The sequence below is a fragment of the Numenius arquata genome, chromosome 21, assembly GCF_964106895.1.
Source record: "Numenius arquata chromosome 21, bNumArq3.hap1.1, whole genome shotgun sequence".
Taxonomy (NCBI): Eukaryota; Metazoa; Chordata; class Aves; order Charadriiformes; family Scolopacidae; genus Numenius; species Numenius arquata.
In genome coordinates, this window is record NC_133596.1 from 7,238,638 (window position 1) to 7,265,827 (window position 27,190).

The 27,190-nt window shown below is 43.0% G+C and overlaps 1 protein-coding gene across 1 annotated transcript in view; it reads left to right on the plus strand.

Moving 5' to 3' along the window:
* LOC141474347 (protein argonaute-3) overlaps positions 1-26,890 on the plus strand; it is a 28,345-nt gene extending 1,455 nt beyond the window's left edge. Inside the window, exons 2-19 of the mRNA XM_074162204.1 lie at positions 6,609-6,780; positions 7,447-7,567; positions 8,117-8,325; positions 9,517-9,653; positions 11,941-12,075; positions 14,286-14,373; positions 14,519-14,666; positions 15,060-15,179; positions 16,126-16,248; positions 16,453-16,586; positions 17,042-17,226; positions 17,496-17,655; positions 18,811-18,901; positions 19,745-19,939; positions 20,291-20,425; positions 21,049-21,150; positions 22,782-22,981; positions 23,561-26,890. Of these exons, the coding sequence (XP_074018305.1) occupies positions 6,609-6,780; positions 7,447-7,567; positions 8,117-8,325; positions 9,517-9,653; positions 11,941-12,075; positions 14,286-14,373; positions 14,519-14,666; positions 15,060-15,179; positions 16,126-16,248; positions 16,453-16,586; positions 17,042-17,226; positions 17,496-17,655; positions 18,811-18,901; positions 19,745-19,939; positions 20,291-20,425; positions 21,049-21,150; positions 22,782-22,981; positions 23,561-23,669 (2,564 nt within the window). The 3' untranslated portion in view covers positions 23,670-26,890. The remainder of the gene's footprint in view (positions 1-6,608; positions 6,781-7,446; positions 7,568-8,116; positions 8,326-9,516; positions 9,654-11,940; positions 12,076-14,285; positions 14,374-14,518; positions 14,667-15,059; positions 15,180-16,125; positions 16,249-16,452; positions 16,587-17,041; positions 17,227-17,495; positions 17,656-18,810; positions 18,902-19,744; positions 19,940-20,290; positions 20,426-21,048; positions 21,151-22,781; positions 22,982-23,560) is intronic.
* The last annotated feature ends 300 nt before the right edge of the window (positions 26,891-27,190 follow it).

A 27,190-nucleotide genomic window follows, 5' to 3' on the forward strand; every position in this document is an offset into this window, starting at 1 on the left:
ATGGGATTGTGAGTGTAGCTGGGGTAACGGGGGGTGGAAGCTCGTGCCAGGACATCGGAGGTGGTGAAGCAAGGGAAAAGCAGCATTTAGTAAAGGATGGAATTCAGTGTCATCCGTCACACCGGGAGAGCGTTAAGGAAACTTCCCAAAGGCAGGTGTGTTGGAACGGTGTTGCCAAGGAACTGAGGGTGCTCTGTGGTGTAACTGAGTTGGGTTGGACTGCTCTCTGTGTGTGTCTTCATTTCCCTTTCATAAATTGTCCCTTCAGAGTTCACAGCGTTTTGTGGTAGGTGTCAAGTTGGGATTTCTTGGCTCTAGTATAGTCTGTTCTTAATGAAGCACCACAGACATCTCCCATCCTCTTTTTGCTTTTCTAGACAAACTTTGGGCAGATGAGATTCTGCGAATTTGCTTTTCTCTTCCTGCGTAAAGAGCAGTGATTTGGGAGAACTATTAAAAGTTACGTTTTTGTGGGTGGGGTAGAGGAGGGCAGGGGAATGAATCATAAGTGCCTTCAAAAGTTACTCTGTTCCTGAACACGTGTGCTGGGGTTGCAGTGGAAGCTCTCTCTGGAGTTGCAGTGGAAACTGTTTGACTCACACGATGAACTTTACAAATTCTTTCATCCTCATAACTTTACTTCCTTAGTGGTAAAGATGTTGAGATATTTATTCAGCTAATTTCCAACAGAAATTAAAGAAATAACAGGAATATACGGTTTATGTGTCTTTTGACACATCTGGTAGGTGTTTAAACGCTACTCGAAGCGCAGTCTCCCACCGTGTGCAGCTCCGGGAGAGCCACCGCGCCGTCCCTGGGTTCTCATCTTCCCAGAGAGCCTGAAAATTCAGCTGATTTGGTCCTAACACTTGTACTGAATTGGGGTGGGACGTGGCAGCAGGCAGGGGGACTTGCCAAGTGATCAGGGATAATTGATAACCAAAGGAATTCTCTCGTTAGACTGGGCTGTTTGACCAAACCCTCGTCAAAGCATTTCCCTCTGAGTTACAGAAGAGGCCGGAGTTGGACACGACTCAGTTTTGTCCTTAACGCTCTTCAGCCACAGTTTCTCACTTCTTTGTGCTCTAGTGCATTTTTCTGAAAATGGTGACGTTCGTCATGAATTTGTTGCTGCTTTCAATTTCATTCACGTGCAGAACTTGTTTGGATGTAACATACGTCTTAGTATTATGTTTAAAAAACTTCTGTTTATTAACTGCATTTAAAAAAACTGCATTAGAAACATTTTAAAACTGCATTTTACTCTGGCAGGGGCTGCCTGGTGGCGTGGTTCTACATTGAGTGACATAACTGTGAGTCTCAGACCTTACTGCTCTGCTCTTAGGTATTTTTCAGACAGTAAATGGGAACAAGGGGAACTGCTTACATCTTAAATGTGGAACCTCAATGGCAGGTAGATGGACGGCACCTTCCCTCTCTCCCTAACGGCAGTTCGGAGTTTGTGGGTAAGGGGGAGGAATTACATCATTTTCAAAACAGTAAATATGAAACCAGGAAAATACAAGTGAGTGCATCAAGAATTGCGTATTTTATTATAAAGTGGTTTGGTTTGGTTTTTTTTTTAGTGTAAGTGCAAGTAGATGTTGGTAAAGGTTTCTTTGGGTGGCACGCGGGGGTGTATCCACACACAGCGAGAGGGACGGGGCCCCTTCACCCCCTGGGCTCTGGCAGTGCCTCCAAGGGAAGAGCGTCTGTGGGTTTCCCTGCTCTCTTCTGGAGCAGTTGGGTATTAACTTTACAATGTGCACATAAGCTGCTTTTTTAAGCTTAAAGTTCTTTATGGTTAGATTTTTTTTTTAATGGTTCAGAAGCATTTATTACCTTGTAAATGCTTCCAAAACTCTTCACTGTGTGTTCTGGAAGTTCGTTAGGACAGAACAAGTCAGTGCACTAGTACTTACTTGTGCAGTTGGCTGTCACTGAGCATGGCATCGAAACGTTGGCTTTTGATGAGTTCTAACATGACTTATCTGAAACCTTAAAAAAAAAAAAAAGCCTAAATTGCGAGTAGGAATGTTTAGAAAACGTGGATTACATTACTCATAAATAATGTAATGCCACCCAGCGAGGCTGCAGCTACGGAAATAAGGCAATTCCTGATTTCTGGCATAAGGAAGGAGCTCGATTATTGAAACCAACATTTAAATAGAATCTTCCCTATCTATTTTTTTAATCTAGAATTAATTTATTTTTCAGCAGTGATAGGATTTTCTTTGAGCTCTACAGGCTGGGCCTCTGAGTCCAAGCAGAGGCCGGGGGCCCTCTGAAAGGGAATCTTTTTTCCCCCCTCCATCCTCTCCCTGCTCCAGGCAGAGCTGTTCCCCTCAGCCTGGGATAGATCCATCACACAAATCTGCCGTATGTGACTGAGCCAGAGCTTAAATCATATTTTACCTGGGAAGTCCTCTATCATGTTTCTAAGGCTGCTCAGTCACCCATCCAATTAGAGATTTAGAACTCTTTTATAAAAAAACACAAATAAAATTACGAAGTGATCATCTGTTAGCATTATTTGGTTTTACAATGCTGAAGCCCACAGCAGGAAAGAGGATAGTTTTTTTGCTGGAAGCTTGGTGCTGATGTCCGTAAGGAAATCTGTATTTTCTATTAGCACCTCGCTAGAAATCAGTATTTTGCTTCATGCTGTAAGGCTCTCCTGCGTGCCAAAAGCTGCAGTTTTCCGTAAAGCGGTTTGTTGAAAGTATTTGCAGGTTTCTGTGCTTCTGCTCTTTCTGCTCAGGCTCCGTTGCGATGAGGGCTGCCTTGGTTGCTAGGTAGAGCGGAGCCCGGGCTTTGGATGCCGGCCAGATGTGTGCCGTACCGCCGGCCACAGCGCCAGGGAGAGCACCGCCGCCTGGGCGGCCCTTAGTCCTCACCAGAACAGCTGTAACTCCCCAGGAGAAAAGGTTCCGATTCAGGGCTCGTTCAAAGCTTTAGAGGGACTTCCATGTTGGTCTGGAATACGACCTGGCTTGAATGGGAATTTTCAACCTGTGGATCTGGATACTGCAAATTCCCACCGCTTTCAAGTTCTGTGGGAGTAAATGCTTCGTTGGAGCCACATAATCGCACTTGAAACCGATTTCTTTGTCCACATATTTTTAATGTCACTCCAAACTTTAGCTCTTTGAAAAAAGTAGTATCGGTATGAGGTTTTTCTTCAGAACGTTTTTCATAAATAATACACTTATTCCATTTCAGCAAAATTATTTTTAAGTTTTGAAATGTTGGTTTCCTCATTAGACCCTCTAAAAGTGACAATTCCATTTGCATCTCTTTTTGGGGTTTCTTCAAATACTGGATTAAATATCAGCAAAGCTCTTCTAAACATCGTCCGTCTCTCGTGGTGCCGGGACGTGGGTTGCCTGTCCCCAGCCTGGCACCGCTGCCCGCTGGTGTCCCCGTGAGACGTGGTGGGTGCGAGACACCGACTGCTGGCGGTGTTGGGGAGCAAAGCTCGGTCCCTGCGCCGCTGGTGACCGGAGAGGATGGAGCTTTCCTGGTTCAGAATCAGACTTTTTGCAGGCCCATTGCAAGGGCTTTTGCTCCTACTTGTCTAACGAGCGTTCACCTGGGAGAAAAAAGTCTTCCCACGTAGCTGAAGGATGGTCATAAATAATGACCTCAGCAATGCTGTGAAGGGTAATTTATAAATGGATATACCTTTAGGTCCTGAAGAGATATTTATTTTTTTTTCTATCTTGTGTTCTTACTGATTTAAATGCTTAGTTAAATATTTTCTCTGCAGATTTTTCCTGTATGTTTCCTAATGAGGAACCGTACATTCAGGAGCTCCAAGTTACTCAGTGGCGGATCCTGTGTCTTCTTGAACTGTACTCCCTCGCGGTAGAAGAGCCTCCCAAGAATCTGTCTGAAGCGTCAGTTTTAGTTCCCATCTGTGTGTTCATTGTTCTGGGTTACACATCAGTGGACTGTTGATTTGGGGGACGTTCCTTACCTGGGTTTATGAGCTGGGTGCGATTCTGACGTGCCAAACAGACTTGGTTTATGGGTTTTTTGGATTTATAAGAGCATACTAGGCATGTGTACACATCTGCTGCCCGAATCATAGAATTGTTTGGGTTGGAAAGGACCTTTAAGATCATCTAGTCCAAATGGACTAATGGTAGAGGAGTAATAGTTTCTTTAAACACAAGTTTCTTCTCTAGAAGATCTCTCTGGGGCCACTGGGAAACCAGCCCCCCATCCGCTGCGGGGTGAGGCTTCCGCAAGGATTTCTGAAACTCCAATGACGTTGGTTTTGCAATGGTTAAATAACACGAGGGAATGGGTCTGCCACTCACAGCCTTCTGGGCTATTGAGAATAATACTGCTTTTAGCATTTTTGGTTGTTGTGTTTATTTCCATGAGCTTGACACAGGGCTCAGGCATGAGGCTGAGTCACGGATACGATACGGGAGCAGGAGCTGTCCTCGGAGAGTCGCTTCTTATTTATGTTTTATTGGGTTTTGAGTCACAGGTTTGAAGGCAGTGACACAGACTTTCACAACGTGCGATCTGGCAACTCGGTGTGTTTTGAAAGCAGGATATTCTGAGGGGGTGCTCGCGTGTTTGGACAGTGATAGCGGAATTGAGTTACAACACACTCTTGTTTTTAAGTTAACTTGTCCAAGGGAACATGTGTATCACACACAATCGTAGCAAAATCAGCTGGACTCTTAAAAATTATTCCTGAATAGTGTGTAGGACCTGCACGATGACCAGCTGTTGGTCACTTCTGTTTGCCAAACTGGTAATTGGCCAAATTCCCATTTGCCAGAATCTGGGCTCTAATTTCCTGAAGGGTGAGCTGTTTCCCGAGGAGCTGTGTGTGGTGCCGCTGAACCAGGGAGGCAAAGGAGCCTTTTTCTCACAGCCCCGGAGTTCCTCGGTCTGTTCCCCGCTGTTGTCGGGGGTGTGGAGGCTGGAGACCCCCCTTGTGTGCTCGGCTTTGGGCAGAGCATCTTCCATGAGCCAGGGCTCTGGGTGCACCCTCACTCAGAAACTGAATATAACAAGCTTTTTAACATTATCTTTATTTCAGCAGTTTTGTTAGCTTTTCCCACAGATATGAACTAAATATAAACTATGATATCTATCTCTTCGTAATATTAAAATAATCTCTTGAGTCATTTGTGTCGCTCAGATGTTTAGTACTAACTTTTGCACATGCTTATATTCTGAAAATCTATCTGGAGTAAATCTTAGAGCTGCTTTTACTCCTGTGACAGTATTAAAATAAAGAAAAAGTTGAAGAGAACAGATGCTTGGAACAAGTTTTGCTTAAGTGTAGTCTGTGAGGGTGTTTTAAAGGATGCTGCTTGGTTTATGTTTTTGTTTTATCTCATGGCTGGAAGCCAAACCCTCTCAGAATTTTTGGTCGGTTTCTGGGTAGAGCCAGACAAATGTTACAGTGGAACTTCAGCTTTGATGTTCACCTATTCTCGGTACATGGTTTTCTTCAAGATAATGTGATTTAATTTTTTTCCAGGAATGGTGGAGATTAATCAAAAGGCAAATAAGACGTTTTTACCAGCACTTGACATTTTAACTCTGCTATGAAAACGAGTGGGCTGGAATTGCTGTCTGCGTCACTGAGTAGGAGGAGAGGGGAGAACTTTTAACGAACTTAATCGAAAGCTCTGTAAATCATGACATTTGTACGATGAGTAATTTTTTTTAAAACTCCAGCTACAGAGCATGTTTGTTTTGTTGTTGTTTCTTGACTGGAAAGAGGTGGTTTTAAGTGGAAATACCGGTAGAAATTCTTGAGAGTGGGCTGTGTTTACTACTGTGTTTGGCTTTGTAAAGGCATGAGTAACCCAGGGCTTGAGCTGAGGAGTCTCATCCAGGTGATGAGATGGATAAACAGATGAGAATATGACATATATTCCTAGACAGGCATTTTTAGCTGACTTTCAAAGCACCAGTCTCTTGTTGCGGACTTTGGTGGTCTCTCCGAGCAGCGATGGGTGTTCTCTGCTGTATCAGCGATCAAGAGTTTTACAATCCTGAATCTGAGTCTTTCCTCTTCTGGTCAATGGGCATTATTAGCACAGGTGGGAGGGAATGGTTTTACTCTTCATCCATGTTCAGCTAGCAAAGTTCAAGAATAATCTGTCTTCCCAGACTAAGCTAATAATGGAAATAAAATTAAGAGTTTATCGCAAACAACATCCATCAGCCCGGAACTGCGATCATATTTTTGTATTCGGCGGCAACTTTGTTATTAGCAGGGTGTTCAGAAAAGACTTGTAAAACTTTTTGAGGTTTGGTGGCAGACAGGCTTCCCACAGTAGCAAAATGTTACAAGCACACTTTTTTTTTTTTTTTTTTTGTTTCTTTGGAAAATCTCCTGGTTTTATTCATGCTGATCACAGGAGCTGAAACTCGTTGGTGAGGAAGCAGTCGCCTGAGACCGGGGAAGGGAGGGCATTAGCGAGTCTCGGTGGGACACGAGTCTGTGTGTGCACAAATGCACACACCAGTATTTTTAAACCGCTGAAATGTAAGCAACCGGTACCTCTGCGACGCAGCCTGGCCCCTGTGCTTAATCTTCTAACGGGGGAATGTTTTCTCTTTGGCAGGACCCGTCGGGGCACAGCCCCTGCTCATGGTGCCCAGGCGTCCTGGCTATGGCACCATGGGCAAACCCATTAAACTGCTGGCCAACTGCTTCCAAGTTGAAATCCCAAAGATTGATGTCTACCTCTATGAGGTGGATATCAAACCAGATAAGTGTCCTCGGAGGGTGAACAGGTAAGAAGGTGAAATTTGTCTCGTAAATTATACTGATACTGACGTTTTTAAGCAACAGAGGAACCTACTGAAGCAAATATAGTCTCGATGTAGCTTAAAATCTGAGCATTATTACTTGATTTTGTTGTAAAAACTCAGATTATTACGGACTTAAAGCTAAGGCTTTTTTGTTAGGGTACCTCATTTTTATATACAATGTAGGCAGAAATCAAATCTCTTGTTAATTGAAGAGCAGATGAACGTTACCAGGTAGACAGTACAATTAACCGCAGCTTCACGAGCCGGCGTAGCTTTCCTCTGTGAGTTTGTGTTAGTTTTTCATAATACTGGCTTGTGGGTTTTTCCAAGGTAAGTGTGTCCTTGTTTTCCATAATAAAGGTTATACAAAGGCCTCAGTCGTTCCTAGGACTTTCTGAAATTATTTCAGTAACAGTATTTTCCAGGATTTGAGCATTTGCGTTGATTGTGATTTTATTCTTTAGTATTTATCCATTATTTTCGTTGCAGTATGTGAAGCACCTTTTTGGAATAGCAGTGGGTGTTCTATAATTCACTTGAGTAATATGTTTGTTGAAACTACTTCAGCAAAACACAGGGTGTGTGGGAGCCAGTTCCAGTCTGCTACTTCTCTGAAAACATCCTCAATGTAATTATCAACTTTTCCAGGGAGGTGGTGGACTCAATGGTGCAGCATTTTAAAGTGACAATATTTGGGGACCGTAGACCTGTTTATGATGGGAAAAGAAGCCTCTATACAGCCAACCCGCTTCCTGTGGCCACTACTGGGGTAAGATAACTGGGGAAAAAGGTATTTGTAACAGCTGCGTAGGAAAGAAAAAGAAACAAGCCCAGCTTTTAATATTGCTGAGTTCTAAAAAACTGAGAGTATCTTACAGTATCTGTACTGAAACGGGTTCTTCTAATGTGTTTTCTGCAAATTCCAATGTACGTAAATGTACACGAAATAGTTGCATTTAGAACCTCCCCTAGAATTTAGTACCCTCTTTCTACAGCAAAATCTATTAAATACTCAGTTTGACAGACTGTAATACATTATCTTATGATGAAGTACTAGTTAAACAAACAAACCACGATTTCTCTGGAATGAAGAGTTTTCTGATTCAAGATGATAAAAAGTTACGTGATCCTCTTCTGCTTGGTGAGGACCCAGTTCTGTTTATTTTGTGCATGTGATAATATACTTTTATCAGTGTGCTGTGTCCTAAATATCTGAGGTTTTGAGCCTCTGGCCCAGTTATGGGAAGGAGCGAAAGCTCAAGGCTACCGGAGTAGAGGTTAAACAGCTGCTTTTAAATTGTTTTTCCTCCCCATCCAGGTGGATTTGGATGTGACGTTACCGGGAGAAGGTGGAAAAGATCGTCCCTTCAAAGTGTCCATAAAGTTTGTTTCCCGGGTGAGCTGGCACTTGCTGCACGAAGTTTTGACAGGAAGAACCTTGCCTGAGCCTCTGGAACTAGACAAACCCATCAGCACTAACCCTGTCCATGCCGTCGATGTGGTGCTACGACACCTGCCCTCCATGAAGTAGGTTCACCGTCTTCTGCACTCTGTCTTTGCCTGAAGTGGCCCCCCGGGAGACCTTCACCCCTCTTTCTTCCCAGGTGGAAAGAAAAAGCGAGTGTGCAAAGAAAAAGCACAGCTGGTAATGGCTGAACTGGGAAGGTTGGCACTAATGGGGTAGAAGTGTGTATTTCTACAGGCATTTAAACTCCAGAGCAGGTGATGTATTTATTTGAAAAGATCAAGAAACAGGAGACACTTAAAATAGGCCTTAATTGAAATACTGAGAGGTTATAGTATGATACAGCGCTTCTTTCGTGTCTTCTGCTCAAGTTGAGCCAAGTATTGCACGCTTGATGGCGCTGACTGTCTAAAAGCACGATTCTTTTTAATTCATTGATGTACCCATCAATGGAATGTGCTTCTCCTGTTTTAAATACCCAATCAGGACTAGATACCTGTCCTAACAAAGTCTCTTATTCTTTATCTCAAAACCCTGAAAAATTAGAGAAGGCCAAATTAATTTTGCTTTATTTGGTCAATGAAAGTTACTATTAAAGTCTGATTGCTGGTGTTAGACAGCGGGCTGGCTTTGACCTGGTTTTTTTCCATTGGCTCTAACTGACTCTTAAAAAAAAAAAAAAGAACAAAAAACTTGTGGTTTTATGGAAGCCAGTTCCTCAGCTACCTGGATCCCAAAGAAACATGAAAGGTGTTAACCTCTGTCCTGATGTCTGTCCGTCGCAAACATGAGGAGGCATGGAGGTTCCTCAGCAGCTGTTTTCTACCTGAGAGAGAAACATTAGTTTCTCTAGTTCCTCGTTCCCACCGGAGCTATTGCTTCTCTGTGTGCATTCCGTTCGGATGTTCCTTAGTTAAACATGCGCAATGGTATTTGAGGGTCAGTGCTGTTGTACAGAACCTGCTGTGATGGAGATTATATTTTCTTGAAGTGGAAGATCAGGAAGAGTAAGTAACTTAGTTCTTCATTTGTTGAAAAACTGAAAGTGGTTGTGCATTGCTAAAACTAGTAAATCTTTTGTCTAAATTTAGAAACACTGCAGTGGGAATGTCACCACTCTGAGTGTATTGTTTAAACTTGGTTCTAGGCACAGAATTTCAATAAAATAATGCTGCTGTGTGTTATAATCTGCATTATAGAGTTTTTTTGTTCAGAAAGCAACAGCATAACCGTGTGGTCCTGTTTTTCCCTAGGTACACCCCTGTGGGCCGCTCCTTTTTCTCAGCTCCAGAAGGCTACGACCACCCCTTGGGCGGGGGTAGGGAGGTCTGGTTTGGGTTCCATCAGTCTGTTCGACCTGCCATGTGGAAGATGATGCTCAATATCGATGGTGAGTTGGGATTCAGGGTTAAGAATAACGATAATAACAAAAATTTTCCTACTGAAACAAAGAAACACACTGTTACCTGGGAAGCCAGCCTGCTGCAGAAGCTGGAACGATCACAGTAGAGGGAGATTGTGACAATGTGTGTACGTATCCATACATTGGCTCCCTGTTCAGCCAGTTCAGCCCAGACCTGTTCAGCAAAGGCTATGTAGAGATCGTAGTCTTTTTCTCTGGATTTGTCATCATATCAGTGTTTCTACCAAAATTTACCTGTCATAGTAAAAAAAAGAAAAAAAAAATTAAAATTGCTATATAGGAAGAAAAAGCCTATTATGGCTTGTTTTCCTGCTGTATTTTCTGTATGGGCACGTCCCCAGTAATACAGGCACACTGCTAAGATGTGTCTCCATGCAGCCGTACGCAGTAGGTGGGGTTCAAGACTTCCAAGAAAACTCTGTAAAATCTCTCTCCAACACTTCAGTGAATAGGGCTAATTGAGCTGGGCTTTCGTATGCAAAACCAGACCTGCTTTGCCACCGCTGTATGAAGCCCCACATGAATGCATCTGGGATCAACTGGTGCATGTGTCAGACTCTGTAAGCGCTCGACGTCTATTTAGTTGTTAAACCCTATTGAAAACCGGCAGCGTTTGAGGCGCAGGTGCTGCCTTAAGTTTTCTCTAATTCACATTCTGTTCTCACTGCGTTTGAAATGCTGTATAAACCCAGGGTAAATAGTCTGTCCCTTGCGCTGGGTTAGGCGCTCTGTCAGGTTGTGCTCAGTGTCTTTGTCTCGGAGCATAATAAAATGCTGCAGGTGATACTGAGCCTTTGTGATGAAAATTTGCAAGTCCAGGTGTTCTGATTTACCTAAACTGGGGATGATACTCATGTGACTTCGGATGGGTTTGTCTCATAAAATTGCCATTCAGACAACAGCCGCAGCGTAGTTATTGTTTGGAAAATGAATGTAAGAATCTTACCTGTCTGAGAAATAGCCAATACTAGTTTCTACATGCTGGGTACTGAGATAACGCTCTTGTCCTACCTGAATTACAGTTAATTTGCACCAATTCATGATGTACTGCGCTGTTCCTTTCTGTGAAGCAGGTTTTTCTCACCAGCATTAGAAAGCACAGTAGTGACTCTTGCAGCAGAAACTTTTCAGTCCTTTCTATGAACGAGAAACTTCAGAACTTCGTAAGCTCCGGCTTATGGGGCAGTCGCTGTGTGTTGTGGTTTGAGGCTGTGAAGATTCCGTTCCAATCCCGTGGCTTGATTTTGGTTTAGTTGTTTAACTTGTTTGAGGTGCCCTGCAAAGCCTGTTCCCATGTCACTGTGGCCGCGGGGGTGTCACTCTCTGTTCATTCAGTCCTCGCCGTCCCGGGGGTTGGCCCCGGTGCGTCACGCCGAGCTGGCAGCCTGTGACGTGACGCATGGCTGAAGAATGTCTCATTGTGTTAGCGCAGGGATGTGGCGAGTTTGGTACACGAGATCTGGAAAGCTAATAAAATGCTTCTCAAGTATTTCTTTTCCATTGTTGCTATTTAAAGTTTTAAATGTACAGAGTGGTTTGCTTGTGTTTGAGCTATATCTAGTGCCACCTCGCCTTTCTTACTGAAAGGTATGTTTTAATTGCTTGTAACTTCATTAAGCAGATTGTTTATGGTCTTCCTTCCATGGAATGAGTCAACTGTGCTGTTTAAAGCCAGTATTTTGTCACTTAAAGGGATTGTGTCGTTAGTATGCAGGGAGAGTAAGAGATTTTAGTAGATGAAGGGTTACACTCACCACTACGCTCACATAATTTGTGTATAGTCCAAATAGTGCTCGTGTTTCTACCAAATAGTCTTTCAGTAATTGAGCAGATCGTATCGTTAACAAAGTGATATTGCATACTGAATAGCCTTAGCTTTTCATGTTAAAAGTCTTCAGTAGAGAGCTATTAATGCTGGCTCTGCTTGCAGCTCCATACAGAGTCGGAAGAGAATGTCTCTCTGGGACATTACAGCTCTCTAGAAATAAATGTTATCTGGGGAAAATCCCTTTCAAAACCCTGAAATGCAAAGTAGTCGCAGGGTGACTGTGCGGGAGGCTGATGTGTCACCATGGGCCCTGCGCTGGCTTCTGTCCACTTAGTTGTTGCAAGGATTGCTAATCTGTTCTTAAAAATGGGTGCTGCACAACATCTGCTTGAGGGTTATGTGGAATTTTAAAAAGCAATCATTGATGTACTGTTTACCATAATTCTGACCTGGTTTTTTTTACATTTACTATTTTTCTCTTTGTAGTTTCTGCCACTGCCTTCTACAAAGCACAACCTGTAATTCAATTTATGTGTGAAGTTCTTGACATTCATAATATTGATGAACAACCAAGACCTCTGACTGATTCTCATCGGGTAAAATTCACCAAAGAGATAAAGGGTGAGTAGAAACATATCAGTTCTGTCCCAGGTAACACAGTCAAGCTAATTCTAAGGGAGTTGTTTTCACCAGAAACCTCTGGGTCAGTGTGTATCAGAAGGGCCCTGGAACTGCCGAGAGAACTGCAGTGTGCCCTGTTTGTAGTCCTGAAGGAAGCAGTGCAGGTCTACAGAAAGGAAAAATGAAAAGTGAGGTATTACGTTCCCAGTGGCCTAAAGAGGGAAAGAGAAAGTGTGTTATTGCCTGGATGGAGGTAGGTGGCTGTTGCCTTGCTGGATAGTTAACCTTTTATGAGTGAGGGTCACTGAGGCCGTGGTGGTGTCGTGCCGTGGGTCTCCCACTGTTCAGATGCTGAGGCAAAGTGAAAATTGACTTCAAAGCAAACACCATTGATTCTTTGAAAGTGTGCCGCTGCCGTGACTTCTAATAACTGATTGCCTTATGGAAAAACAAGTGCCACTTGCTGACTTGCAGCTGAAGGCCAAATTCCATTCCAAAGGAGTTGCATAAGCTGCTGGTTTGGGTAGTTTCTCTCCATATGTGCTACTTCGCTTTGCATTTTCCCGTGTCCTTTCATTCCAGTGTAATTTGCAGAGAGAGAAGCCTCGAAAGAGCTCAACTCTTCAAAGCACTACTCTTAACCGCTTGTGTTACTTGGTGCAAGATTAGACAATTGAAACACTGGGCAGCAAAAAAGTAAATTTGAACTGTAGTCATAAACTGATATGTTTGTAGAATAGTCATTAGTGGAAAAAAACTTAAAGGAATTATTTTGTAGTAGTGCTAACATGCCTCCTCCTTACATCAACTATCCATCTTCGTTCTGGAAGCTGGGTAACTGGGGAATGAGGAGCTGTCTCTGTCTCTGCTTGGTCTCGGATGCCTCAGCTGCTTTGTTTCTCTACTCAGAAAATATCGAAAGGTTACCTTTGCTGTCAGCGTTTGGATTTAGTGCTGTAGTATCTGGGAGCTCCAGCCAAGATGCGATCATGTACAGTGAAACAGAGCCTGCATTAAAGGATTGGCAGCGTGTGAGCAGCTCCGTGGGAGGGTGGTGCCTTCTGTGGTGTCACAGCAGATTAATGACAAAGCACTGAATGGGTTCCAGATATCTCTCTATTCACAGCCCTCTTCTGCTCGGCCACAGTGCTTTGTGGCTTCTTTTTTGTATTTTGTCTTATTGCTCTATCAGATCAGTAGTTTATTTTTGATTCTGCCATCCTCTAAGTAATGCTGATGTTAACGTTGCAATTAGTGTTGTCAGGAATCGGTGAAGCACACTTGATATTTGAGATGTCTGTGTCTCTAGTAAACTAAACACGGCATCTGCTGTCTGATATTTGGGGACCTGATTTGATGTGGGTTGTTCAGTCTGTGGTCCACAATCCACACACGACTCGACAGGACACATCACCCAGCTGCTTTCTCAAAAGACTGTAGCTTGGCTCCTTTGGGTACTCAGGCTCTCCTTTTCTTCTCTGGGGCTGGGAAAGACATAACAGTGCACCGATGCTGCGCGGCACTGGGGTGATAAGCCCAGTACTTCCAGCAGACATTGAGTCTGCGCTCTCTGTACAGACAGTGCGTGCACAGTTAATAGAAATAGCCACTGAAAGCCTCTTGAAGCTGCAGTTGTTGCTGTCGTCAGTATTATTGTGGGTGGAGAGTCAAGCCTGGTGAGCCTCCGGTGTGTAGGCTGGGTGCTTGGAGGAGATCTTCAGCTGCTCAAAATCTAAAGTTAAACTCGGTCAGTGAAATTGAAGAAAATTACAGGCTGTGTGTGGACACAAAGCTGGGGGGGGAAGAACAATAAGGCAGAAATCTGGTTTTTAATTTCGATTATATTGGAGCTGCTAGTTTTAAGAGGAGTACAGCATTGAGAGTAAGAACAAAAGAGTACGGTGAAAACAGCCGTCTGTGTCTGAGATTAGTCACATGCCTGTTAAATGAAACTGCTACAAGAAATTCAGATGACATGGAACATCAAATATTATGCATTATGATTTGGTTTTGAGGATAATACCTGATTAGTCAGAAATTAAATTGTAATGAAAGCAAGAAGTTTAGAGAATAAGAATTCCTTATGTTGTGCTGTTCCCGCTGACCATTAGAGATGGGCGATTAGAACATGTGCTGTTACATGAAACCTCGTGTCTCCTGTGCCCTTTCCTGTATAGTTGTGACACCAGGTTTTTGGTGCTTTTGTGCAGGTCTGAAGGTAGAAGTGACTCACTGTGGAACGATGAGAAGGAAGTACCGTGTTTGTAACGTAACGAGAAGGCCTGCAAGTCATCAAACGTAAGATGCTTTTTTGTCACAGCATAAAGTGCGTGATAGCTTAACGCTGAATGTGTAACAGGACCTAATTTTTATTAATTTTGGGGCTGTTGATACTTGACAACTGAGATGTCTGTACGTTTTACTAAAATGTATGTCTTTTCAGCTTTCCTTTACAGTTGGAAAATGGCCAGACTGTGGAGAGAACAGTAGCACAGTATTTCCGAGAGAAATACAACCTCCAGCTGAAATACCCTCATCTCCCTTGCCTACAAGTGGGACAAGAACAGAAACACACCTACCTGCCTTTAGAAGTAAGGACCTTGTTCTGGGGATAAATCAGCTTGTTACTGGTAGACAGTATCATTTTGCAAACTGTTAAGAAGTAGCGCGCTTTGCAGTAAAGCATGTTTCCCTTGTTAGAATAACATGTTAGAAGAATAACATGTGCGTTATTCTTCTATTTCACTGAAGACTATCTCCATTTCAAAAAGTGCTTTAAAGTTTAGAACTATGAGAAAGAAGTATGCAGCTGCTTAAATCCACTGGGATGTGTTTGGTAGCGATCGCGCAGACCTGTGCACGTGCGGCGTGTCGGGGTCGCGCAGACCTGTGCACGTGCGGCGTGTCGGGGTCGCGCAGACCTGTGCACGTGCGGCGTGTCGGGATTTAAGAGCTCCTATTGAGGCTTCTGATCTTCTATTAAGGTGTGTAACATCGTGGCTGGCCAGCGGTGTATCAAGAAGCTCACGGACAATCAGACCTCGACGATGATAAAGGCCACGGCGAGATCTGCTCCAGATCGGCAAGAGGAAATTAGCAGATTGGTTAGTGCTTTAATTTCATTCAGTGTGATACCGCTCACTAAATGACACTGGACTTGACCACATTAGTGCAAAAACTTCTCATGTGACCAGCCTAGTCTTTTCATTCCTTCCTTCTAGCCCCTTAATAGATTTTAACTACTTTTTTTTTTTTTAATAGGCTTTGTTTAAAATAGCTTGCAATAACAGCATGAGTCCAGCACTCAGCAGTATCGGCTCTTGTGTTCTAATCTTTACAGTTGCTTCCAAGTAGGTGTTGGAACTGCGTGGGTCTCAGCGGTTCCCTGCGTTGGGCCCTCAGGGGTTTTAAACAAATTCATGAAATGGACTTGGGTTTTTGGTACCCAAACTGATGAAAACTTCTGTTCTAGGTACTTATCCTTGATTCCTGTTGATGTTTGAACATTGTACTTTTTTTTTTTTTGGTTATTATAGGATGCATTTGTACCACCGAATACTTTTAAAATCATGAACTGGTCTCAAGACTTGCGTCTTGAAAATTTCCCACTTTGTTCTGTTCGTAGTTTGAAGATGGTAGCATTTGAGCTGATGAGTTAGCCAAAAATTTTAAATTAAAATTCTGGAAAATACAGAAGACATGAATGTGCAGTAATAAAAGGAATTAATTTGTTTAATCTTGTGTGTGCTTGTCTCTAAAGGAGAATGCTTTTTGATCTATCCTGTGAGTAAATGAAACACTCTTAAATAAGCATACTACAAATGAGCACTGGAGTGCTTAGGGGAACAAAAAAATCTCAGCTGATATATCTCATGATATTAATTGTTTTCATTGGGGATAGCTTGATAGTGTTGAGCAGTTAAATCTGAGCCTTTTTCAATGCCAAGGGGGACTGTTGTAGAACACTTCTGCAGCGCTCCTGTCAGTCTTTTGTTTGCAATGTGAATTATAATTAGATACTTCTGTAACACGGAAAAACTCTTCATCTAGGTGAGAAGTGCAAATTATGATGCGGACCCATTTGTTCAAGAGTTCCAGTTCAAAGTGCGGGACGAGATGGCCCACGTGACGGGGCGCGTGCTCCCGGCTCCCATGCTGCAGTACGGAGGGCGGGTGAGACTTTGCCTTTTATTTCTCTTCAGAAGCGTGATTTGCCGCACACAGGGACTGCTGCAGTCAGTTCAGTTCTTTGTGCAATGCAGAGATCAGAGTTTGAATGGTAAACTGGGTTTTGTTACCTTGGAACTGTGTAAATAGCATAGGCTTTTTCTTTTTCTTCTATTGCTTGAATATCTGCGGTGGTTTTTGTTTCTGCAGAACCGAACCGTGGCGACGCCAAGCCATGGAGTGTGGGACATGCGCGGGAAGCAGTTTCACACCGGTGTGGAGATCAAGATGTGGGCCATAGCTTGCTTTGCAACACAGAGACAGTGCAGAGAAGAAATACTGAAGTAAGGCATGTTGTGGTTCAGGCTTTGGACTGTTCTCTTAATGAAGCCATCTTAGTGAAAACAGGAGCATAGGACTTCTAACGAGTGTTTTACCTGGTTTTAATTATCTAAGATGTTAGGGAGGGGATCCAGGCTGGTTCGCTTCGTTGCTGGAAGCTACAGTCAAAACACTGTGCCTGGGTGTGCTGTGGGGTTTGGTCCTGTGACATTGCTGCTTTGCATATCGTTCCTCCTGGCATCTGGAATGAAGCACTAAAGGTGTCTAAACTTGTTGGTTGGGGTTTTTTTCTGTTCTGGCATATGGTATTTAAAAGCTCTACAGCCTCCATGTAGTGAACGTTTTTAAATGCTGCTTTAGAAGCTATTTGGAAGCGTCTTCATTTGAGTAACAGTTCTGTGCCCTTCTGCTTCGGTTGCTGTGTGCGGTGAAAATTCAAAAACCTTCTCATCTTTAGGGGTTTTACGGACCAGCTGCGCAAGATCTCCAAAGACGCGGGGATGCCCATCCAGGGCCAGCCCTGTTTCTGTAAATACGCCCAGGGAGCGGACAGCGTGGAGCCCATGTTTCGACACCTCAAGAACACCTATTCGGGGCTTCAGCTCATCATTGTCATCCTGCCAGGGAAAACCCCGGTGTATGGTGAGGAAACGCCTCTGTCTTTACCCGTTTGGTCAAGTAGCGTTCTGAGAAATGTGCTGCCCAGCACATGTTAGAAAATTCCACACCATTCTTTAGATATTAGAAACCAATGTTTTGTCTGAAGTTAAAATGAACTGGAAGCAGATCTGAGCATGCGGATAAGCTGGAAGTTATTTTGCAGAGTATGTACATTTAAATTATTGTGACTTAAGCTAAGATCAAAATATACTAATAATTTCCAATCTTGTATCCTAATGTTTGCTTTTCAGCGGAGGTGAAGCGTGTGGGAGATACACTCTTGGGAATGGCCACACAGTGTGTTCAAGTCAAGAACGTCATTAAAACATCTCCACAGACCCTGTCAAATCTGTGCCTGAAGATTAATGTTAAACTGGGAGGAATCAACAACATCCTTGTACCTCATCAACGGTAAGAATCTTTGTGGAGGCTGGTTTGGGTTTTGTTTCAACAGATGTGGTTAAGTGTGATATGTAGCACCCAAAATGTGAATGCAGCCAAGTTTTAAGTTGAAATATTCTTCTGGTGATAATAGGTGATGTTTGAGGCAGAATGAAATTTCTTCCAGTGTGGGCTCCGAGCGGTGGTTGGCCCTGCGAGTTAGGTCTTGAGCCAAAGTCCTTTCCAAATGTTAGATCAGTATCGAAAGTTTGAAGAGAAACTACACATCTAGAGATTTTGAAATATTAATATAATCAGAATTCTTCTGCAGGTTTAAGAGCACACAGCACGTCACAGAGGAATGTAAGTCAGTTAAGCTATCAGTGTGCTGTTAGTAAGGGCAGAGGAACCTTCTCTGGCTGTTACAGGCTGGGTCATTCAGCTCCCGCTTGTTCTTTGCCTGGCTGTTCTCTGTGCTCTGCGTGGGGGGTTCCCATGGCTTTGATGCCTTCAGTGAGAAGGCTTGACAAGTCCAGCCCATGTGTGTTCCCATCTTTCTGGAGAAGCACAAGTCTTTTGGTCCTGAAGACTAGAAATCCTGGTTGACTCTGACCTTACCTAGAGCATGTCTGTTCCTTGAGTGGAAATGTGTGTAATGCAAGGTAGAAGCCAGAAGAACCTTGGGAGAGCAGAGCTTAAAAATTCCTTCCCGAGTCTTCCTGAGAGCTGCGAAGTTTAAATGTAAAACAAAAGTATGTGGGAGAATATTTTGAAGGCACTGGGACGCCATCCTGCTGCTTAAACCCTGTAAGGCAGAATAACCGGTGTGGTCCTGCCCAGGGCTGAAGCAGTAGCTGCAGCACCCAAGCGGGGCTTTGCTGCCTCCAGGCACTGGGATAATCAGCCCGTGGAGCAGTAGTTTTCTGTAAGGAGCGCTCTGTACTGTTCAGGTGCAGCTCCAGGGCTTTTTTCCACTAGGATTGTGCCATATTTTGGAGTGACTGCTGTAGTGATTTAGATTTTGCGTCTTGCGTACAAAGATTTCATTGTTCAGCTCTGGCCCGAGTACCTGATAAGGCTTCTCTGTGCAGCGGAGCTGAAACAGCCCCAAACCCCGTATCGAGCAATAACCTTGTGCCGACTCTTCACCTACAAGTGTGACTTAGCACTTTTTTCTTTTTGAAGACCTTCTGTGTTCCAGCAGCCAGTGATCTTTTTGGGAGCCGATGTCACTCACCCTCCTGCTGGGGATGGAAAGAAGCCGTCCATCGCTGCTGTAAGTTTGATTAAATCTGCGCTGGTTTTTCATCTTAGGTAAATGTTAGAATAATAAATGCAACTCATGGACTATGTCTATGTCAAGTGTCTTTCAGGGCTTATGCCAGTTCTTTGTACACATATCCAACATTACTGAAAATCGTGTCTTTAAAAGAAAAACACTGCTTGATACTTCAGACTGTTTTCTTAGCTTTTAAATTTTTAAATCAAGGGAAAATGGTAGTCATATTAAATAATATTTCTGCAGAAATATTCTGAAGGAAATAATGCAATTTTGTGATGTTAGTTAATCAAATTTTTGTATTCTTTAAGGAGAAAAAGGTAGTTAAAGGCCTGGTTTGGCAGGAGTGTTTTTGATGCTTCTCGCCTTTTGTGTTGGTACAGCCCAGGAGATGGAGGTGGTTGTTGGGTGCTTGGTCAGTCATTTTCTATTTTGTCCCCTTGGTATTTTACTTGGCATTGGTTGCAGTTAGAGCAACTGCATCCTTGGTTAAAGTAACTAAGGTAAACTGAAGGGTTTCTCTGTGTAAAAGGTGAGAAAAATTCAAAGAAAACAGTCTGTCTGGATTATAAGAATACACGTTAGTGTGCTGTCAACAGAGGGAAGAGTCCAGTTCCGCAGATGTGTTTCAGGGTGCTTGGGGGGACAAGTTTTGTACCTCTTTTCAAAGGTGTTAAACCTGCACCTACTACAAATTCCAGTTAAAAATGTTACTGTGGTGGTTGTTTTCGTGTAAGCATCTTTTACTTGAAAATTGCTCTTCTGGGCTTTTTTTGTGTTTTAGTTTTTTTTGAATAGGTTTAATCTCAAAGCCTGTGCTCACGTACCCTTGCCCCGCAGGTTGTAGGTAGTATGGATGCTCACCCGAGCCGGTACTGTGCCACGGTGAGAGTTCAGAGGCCCCGGCAGGAAATCATCCAGGACCTCGCCTCCATGGTGAGGGAGCTTCTCATCCAGTTCTACAAGTCAACGCGGTTCAAGCCCACACGCATCATCTTCTACAGGGATGGGGTCTCCGAAGGACAGTTTCGACAGGTTGGTTGGGTTGTGGGTTTCTTGGACTGTGCTATTACAGACCAGCTCCAGTTCTTGTGTGTGAGTAGCTCTGCTGTTGGAGTCGCTTACATTGACCCCAAGGTACCACAAAATAGTTGAGACTTTGAAGGAGAGAATTTCTTAAGCATGTTGTGTAAGAAAAGTTGCAACTTCTTTCCTGTCTGGGAAGGAGAGGTCTTAAACTTGGGAAACAATCTATTTCTAAGTACTTCCTAAGATTACTAATTGTGTGGCAGAGTTGCACTTAGCGTTAACTCCAAACCGTTTATTAGGTGGTGCGTAGAATACAATGGAAGGAAAACCTAAACTATCCTGTTCTTGTACTTGTAGGTTTTGTATTATGAACTGCTAGCCATTAGAGAAGCCTGCATCAGTTTGGAGAAGGATTACCAGCCTGGAATAACCTACATTGTGGTGCAGAAGCGACATCATACGCGGTTGTTCTGTGCTGACAGAACAGAAAGGGTAATCGTTGCCCGCTCTCGTAGTAGCCTTATGTGAAAAGCTCGATATCAAGCACTTACGCTGCTGGAGAAGAGATTGGCGTGGGCTGCTCTGTCTGTCTGGTTGCCTTTGCATCCAGATATTGAGTTGATAAGCACAAAATGTGGCCCTAAATTGAAAATTGGTTTGCCTTAAGCATAGTGAATAGTAATCCCTATCAGTCTTTGGCTAGTCCTTGCCAGTGAGCTATCGCTAATATCTGTGTAACTAACTCGGACTGAGTCTGCAGCAATTCTAATAGAAGAAAATACAAAATGGTGGAACCCTTGACTTTTCCATTCTTCTGAGTGAGTCAGTTCCAGCTCAAGCTGACAATTCTAAATAAAAATGTGTGTGCAACTCTTCTGACTCTGAGATGGGAAGCTCTGAAGCGCTGTAGGTGCAGCGGTCGGCATTGTGATGGCCGAGTCGTGCCATGTCCGTGTGGAATGGCCCAGGCTGCCGGATTGACACATTCCAAACAGCCCTGAGGCTCTTCCTTTGCTGAAACCTTGCATGTGTCAAATAGAAACTTGTATTTTTAATTACAGTTGAGATGTATAAACAGTTGTTACCTGCACTTCTTAACAAAACCTTTTCTCCAGGTCGGACGAAGCGGCAATATTCCAGCAGGAACGACTGTAGATACAGACATTACACACCCCTACGAGTTTGATTTTTACCTCTGTAGCCATGCTGGAATACAGGTACGATTGTGTCTCTGTAAGTAAAAGTGAATTTAGAACTTGTTGTTTTCTCCCTTTTTGTGACACTTGTGTTTGCAAAGTTATTTAGTAGGAAAATGTCATTTAGATCAGTTTTATGTGAGATACCACATTATTGTGGGAATAGTAGTATTTGCTTAAGAGGTGGTGTCTGCTGCGCCTTTAAAACTTGCACTGGTGGTAAGTGATGCTTTTTAGAGTTTATTTTAAAGAGGTACCTTTGTTATTTCTGAAAATAGAACTTGCTACTTTTATGATTTATAGCCACAGTGAAATTAACATTGAAACAAGTTTTCAGATGAGAACAGTTTGAAAGACTGAGGGCAATGTTTGGTTGTTTGCTGACTGATTGCCCAGTAGTGAGTTACAGGCTGTGGAAATGGAACCCCAGGATGTGGTGGTGTTGCCAGCAGTACAGGGGAGAGTCAACTTCATGACAAAAATTTTATCAGGATATTGCTTAAAAATGGAAAAAAACTTAAATCATTAAATCTTTATCAAGTGAGTCTGGCCATGTTGTCGTAAGATTTGTTTAGGTTGGGTGGGCAGTTTTGAATCATTGCAGTGGTTTTTATTCAGGAGTTCAAAACTTCCGCTGCTTTTCTGCACTCGCCCGTCTGTCTCCGTGCTGGGTCTGGGCACGGCGGGTTTTGGCCCCTTGGAAAAAAAGTAATACAGGCTGAAGGAGAAATACCAGATGTAGTTGCATCTCCTTAGTTTTAATGTGGCAAGCCACAAAGAAGTCGCAACTAAATTGGTACTTTAAATATGTATATTTTTTAAAAAGAGAGACTTCTAGCCTGGCTAAAACACGACTATTGACCTTATTCAGTGACAGTGTAGGATTTGACTCTTGTGCATCACACCTTTCCTGGGGGGAGCAGGAGGGAAGAGGAGTGTTTGCTCCAAAATAGTGTCTTTCAAAGTAAGCGCAAGTCAGTGCTTTAACCGAGAACTTGTAAGAGCTCCTAAGAACTGTGCTCAGAGTTCAGTGCTTGTTAGTGATCGATGAAAAATGTTAAAGTACTGACGGTGAAAGTGTGTATCTGGGGGGAACCTTGGCACCAGTGACGTGTAAAAATCTGCTTGAGCATAATGTCAGAGAGCAACGCAGCTCCTGAGCCTGCAGGGAAGAGGAGGTTGTGGGGAGGGAAGGTGGTGTTTGTTCTGGTGTAGGACTCTGTAGGTAACTTCTGAAACAAGGGAGCTGTTTTTAGAGTTCCTATTTTAAGTTTGGATGGTAAGGAATTGGGAAGAGTTAAAAGCAGCAGTTATTTCTCTGGGAAATGTGTCTTGGTGAGAAACATTTTTAATTGAGGGTAGTTAAGAGGTAGTGGTTTAGTCATGTTGGGAGCGGGTTTTGATTGTTGAGAGTTATCTAGAAGGCACGTGGGGTTTTTTCCAAGCAAGAATAATTAGAGAAACATAATCATGAAAATTGTTAGACTACTTATTCATCTTCAAATACTTGTAAGGCTGACATAGACTGAATTTTCTTTGGCTGCTGTTACATAGGAGTTCAGACTATCTAGTCTGGTCCTTTCTGAACTTAAAAATCTGACTTGATTGTATGGAAAAGCCAGATGAGTGAATTGATGTTCCCTTTCTCGTAGGGTACCAGCCGCCCCTCACACTATCATGTTTTGTGGGATGATAACTGTTTTACTGCAGATGAGCTCCAGCTGCTGACGTACCAGCTCTGCCACACCTACGTGCGCTGTACGCGATCCGTCTCTATCCCTGCACCAGCGTATTACGCTCACCTGGTAGCGTTCAGAGCACGGTACCATCTTGTGGACAAAGAACATGACAGGTAAATGAAAACTGTCCCCCTTGCTCTGTGCTCCATTGTCAGGCACAAAGCCATCTGATCATAGATAATTACCGCTCGTTTTGCTGTTAATTTGTTACCTCTGGGATCAGTCTTAAGACAATCATTCCTGACAGCTGTGCTCAGTACCAGACAAGAGCAGGTTGGTGGATTCTGCTGAATAATGCACAGATTAAAAGAATTAAGTTTAGTAAAGTATTTGGTTATTACTTTGACGTGGTCAGAGGGAATCAAGCCACGCATTCAGTTTTTTGCTTTAGAATTAGGAGTAGTCATGAAGGAAGCAAATGTTAAGTGCCTTCCACTTATCTGACTCTGCTTTGTACGTCGGAAGTATTTTATAACCTTCAAGCCATCCTTTTATTTGTAATGGGCTTATTTTTAGGTGCACAAACTGAGCAGCCAAGGTAAAGGGATTTGAGATTGCTGGGTGAATAGACAAGTAGATTTTTCCTGGTGTCCGGTTCTATCTCCAAAACGTTGAAGAGATGCGGAGGCAGCTTTTTGATCCCAATTGATTTGATTTTCAGCCCCATTTGTGTGTGTCTCACTCTGTTGCAGTGCTGAAGGAAGCCATGTTTCAGGACAGAGCAACGGGAGAGACCCGCAGGCCCTGGCGAAGGCTGTACAAATTCACCAAGACACCTTACGCACGATGTACTTCGCTTAAGTCAATAAAACGGGAGCATACTCACTGCAAGGAAGAACTGAAAAATTAAGCCACATACAATGTATGTTTCCGGTGGGTTGGTTTATGGGGTGCGCCTCCCATCATGCTGCGCAGGGCGAGAGGCAAACCCTTAAATTGACACAAGGAAGATTGTTTACTTCATCGAGGAACACAGCACTATTATGCAATATGAAACCAGCCAACTGCTTTTTTGGCGCGGGCTCCTGTAGGAAGCACCGCCATCATTTTATTTTATTTTTTTTTTAATTTCTCGTAGTTTAACCCTCTTATGCCTTTACCTCAAGTTGCTCGGCAGCACAACTATCTTTGCAAAAAAATAATAATAATAAAATAAAAAAAATCAGTGGTGTAATTTTAAAAAAAAAAGCAAACCACCTTGATAGGAACAATCACAATGATTGTTTGGGGGACAGAAGTGTGCAAAAAAAAAAATAATAATTAAGTTTTTTACCCCACTGCATTGAGGAATCTTTCTCCCAGTGTTGCCATCAAGCATTCGAATGTGAACATATCCAAGTCCATTTGAATGTACAGCACTAGCTAGAAAAAATTGAGGGGGGGAAAGATGTTTTGCACACTAATCCAATAATTTGAACATAATTTAGCCAACTGCTGCCTTTGTGTCTTTCTTCACAGCTTTGGAGTTCTGGGCTCCAATAGTTCCCTTTGAAAAAGCAAACGAAGCTCGTGGTGTCTGTGCAGGCAGTAGAGACCCAAACTTCTTGCTCCCCGGTGAATTTCCTAAAGCTGCTGTTTTACCTAGTCCAAAAGTTTCAATAGTTTTCTATCTGGCCAGGCCGATGTGGGGAAGCTTCACGTGAGATCAGATGTCCCGGGTTTGCTGGGATGACCTGTAGTAAACACCAGAACTGAAACTTTAGAGCTAAGGTCTTTTTGGAAAAATGCTAGTTTACTTGCTGCCTCTCACACCTTAATGTGATTTCATATGTATGTGTTTTTGAAGTTTAGCTTCCTTTTGTTTCTTTTATATTTATTAGAGTAATAATAATGCTTTAATTTAATTATTACAGAACATATGGTCAACATCAACTTTTATTTTTTAGAAATGTAACCATGTTTATTTTTAAAAAAAAACTGACAACTTGTTTTGCTATCTTTTAGTGCAATAAGCGTTCTAAAGGAAAACCGTGTCCATTGAGCTGTACTGAAGCAGTGTTTGTACCACTGGCTGTGGGAGAATGGACACCTCCATGATTTTAAAAGGACAAAGTAAAAGCCTTAATTTTGAAAGGAAAGTTTTATAGTCAGAAGGAATCTTGAATTTTTTCCTTTTTTAAATCAAAAAATAACAAAACCGCTTCTAGAATTCTGCAAGCTTTACTTGTCACTGCAGTATTTTGATTTAACAAAGGAACTGGCCATATTTTTGGCTTTGAACCGTGGAGGATATTTGAATTAAATGGAAAGAGTTTTTTATTAAGATCTAAGTTTTTACATGCTTAGTTAAATCTATTTGACATCAGTAAAATGTGTGGAATTGATAAAAGTTTTTAGGCTTTTTTCCTCTTTGATAACGACTTTCCTTTTAAAATTAAGTTACTGGTAACTTCATTTCACTTTGCAAATAAAGAGGGCTGGGATAGTTCTAACATGTTAAATCATTGAAATGTGAAACAAATTAACGGGACTCTTTCATTCCACTTTTAAAGGTAAAACAATATTTAAGATGTCAGAGCTGAGCGTTTATTCAGTGAGGGGACTGGGGAGTTTTGCACTTTGTAAACTCGTGAACTGCATTTTTGACTGTTTTTATTTGCACTGGTTCATAGTATATATACTGCAGATCGTTTGTATGGGCATTGCTGTTATCCCAGCCCTTCCGGACTCCGCCTGCTCTCCACATGAAAACCAGGGCTTGGTATCAGTAGCTTCTCTCCTCTCATTCTCATGAAACCCGCTGTTTTGCCAATATACTGTATTTTGAGCCTAAAATCTGAGCCCGTTTTGCTTCAACAGGCATGAGTCTCCCCTGTTCTTTTTTTTCTGCCAGAAAACAAAGTACTGTATTTTGCGCATTTGTCTGTTGTGTTGACGTGTCCCTAGAGCTGTTCACAGCCCTGTCTCAGAGAGCTTTGCCCAACAGCCAGCCTAGGTCCTTATTTTATCTCCCAATATCCAGGAAGATCGCATAAAAAGACGGCCTTTGCAAAGTTCAGCTCGCACTGGAGTAGTCGGCGGGCGGGCGGTTGGCTGGTGGCTTGGGGGCCCGGTGGGAGGGTGGTGGAGGGAGACTGGGTGGCCCTGGTGTGTGCCAGAGTACCCCCCACCCCACCCCAGAGCCCAGGTTGCCCCAGCCACTCTCACACTTGCCCCCCGGTGCCGTGGGCGAGCTGCTGCGGGGCTGGCTGCCGGCCCAGCAGGTCTCTAAGACTTCCCTTGGTCTGAGAACTGGCTGTTTTCTCCCAGAGCACTCTAGCTTGTAGTTCTGTTTATTAAAGGTTCAGGTTGGGCTTTTTACAGAAAATTGTTTTAAAAAGGAGGATTTTTTTAAAAAAACCTATTTTACAAAGGCTTCTTGTCAATTTCTGGCATTTAGATGAAAATTCCTTTTTAAAAAGTCTTCAAGTGCTCCGTTCAAAGGCACCGTGTGCTTCTCATCCTGCCCAGCTCAGTGGCTAGGATTTGAGAAGCTCTTTTGCTCGCTACTTTCACCAAAAAATAAAGCAACTTCATTGGGGAAGTGACTCAAATCACTGGCCGAGCTCGCTTTTTACCTGGTTTTCATGTGAAGAGTATTTGGATGTTTTAATCTCTATTCTTGGTTTTGCAAATATCTACGTAAAGTGCCGATACTTCTTTGTATTACGATCTCGAGTTCCTGGCGTTGTGAGGGCCACGCATTTCCGATGCTGTAGCTGCTATATTTATTTAAATGGAGATGGACAATTACTGCACTAAGGAACGAGGAGAAAAGCAAGGAATCAAGGTTAGTTAGATATCTTGTTTTTTTTCAAAAGAGAATTAATGGTGTGAAATATCAAGTGTAACAAAGGGTGCTGTCATTTTAACTGAGATTAAATAGCCAGATATTCTTCCTTTGTTTAAAAACATATATATTTTGATGTTTGCAGTTTGGGGGTGGGAGGGGTCGGGATAAATGGTACCTCATCTGTGGTGGCAGTTTCCAGTATATTTTCAGAGTATATGGATTTCTTTTATTTTTGTACCTGCTCTCCTTTAAAAAAGAAAAAAAAAATAATAATAATCTCAAATGTTATGTGCTGTTTGGGGAAATCTGGAGCGGCGTCACCAGAGCCCTCCCTCGCTGGGACTCCAGAGAGGGCGGTGGGCGCAGGCTGACAGTTCTCCTTGCTTTGCAGACAAACCGGCCGCGGGTTTGTGCCGATCTAGGAAAAAAAAAAAACCAACAAAAAACCAGTTCCCGTCTCCTAAGACACTGCACCGAGACCTCGCTTGTCCTTAACAAGTGCCACTAATTGCTCCCGGGCTGGGTATGGCCCCCGCAGCCCCCAGCCCGG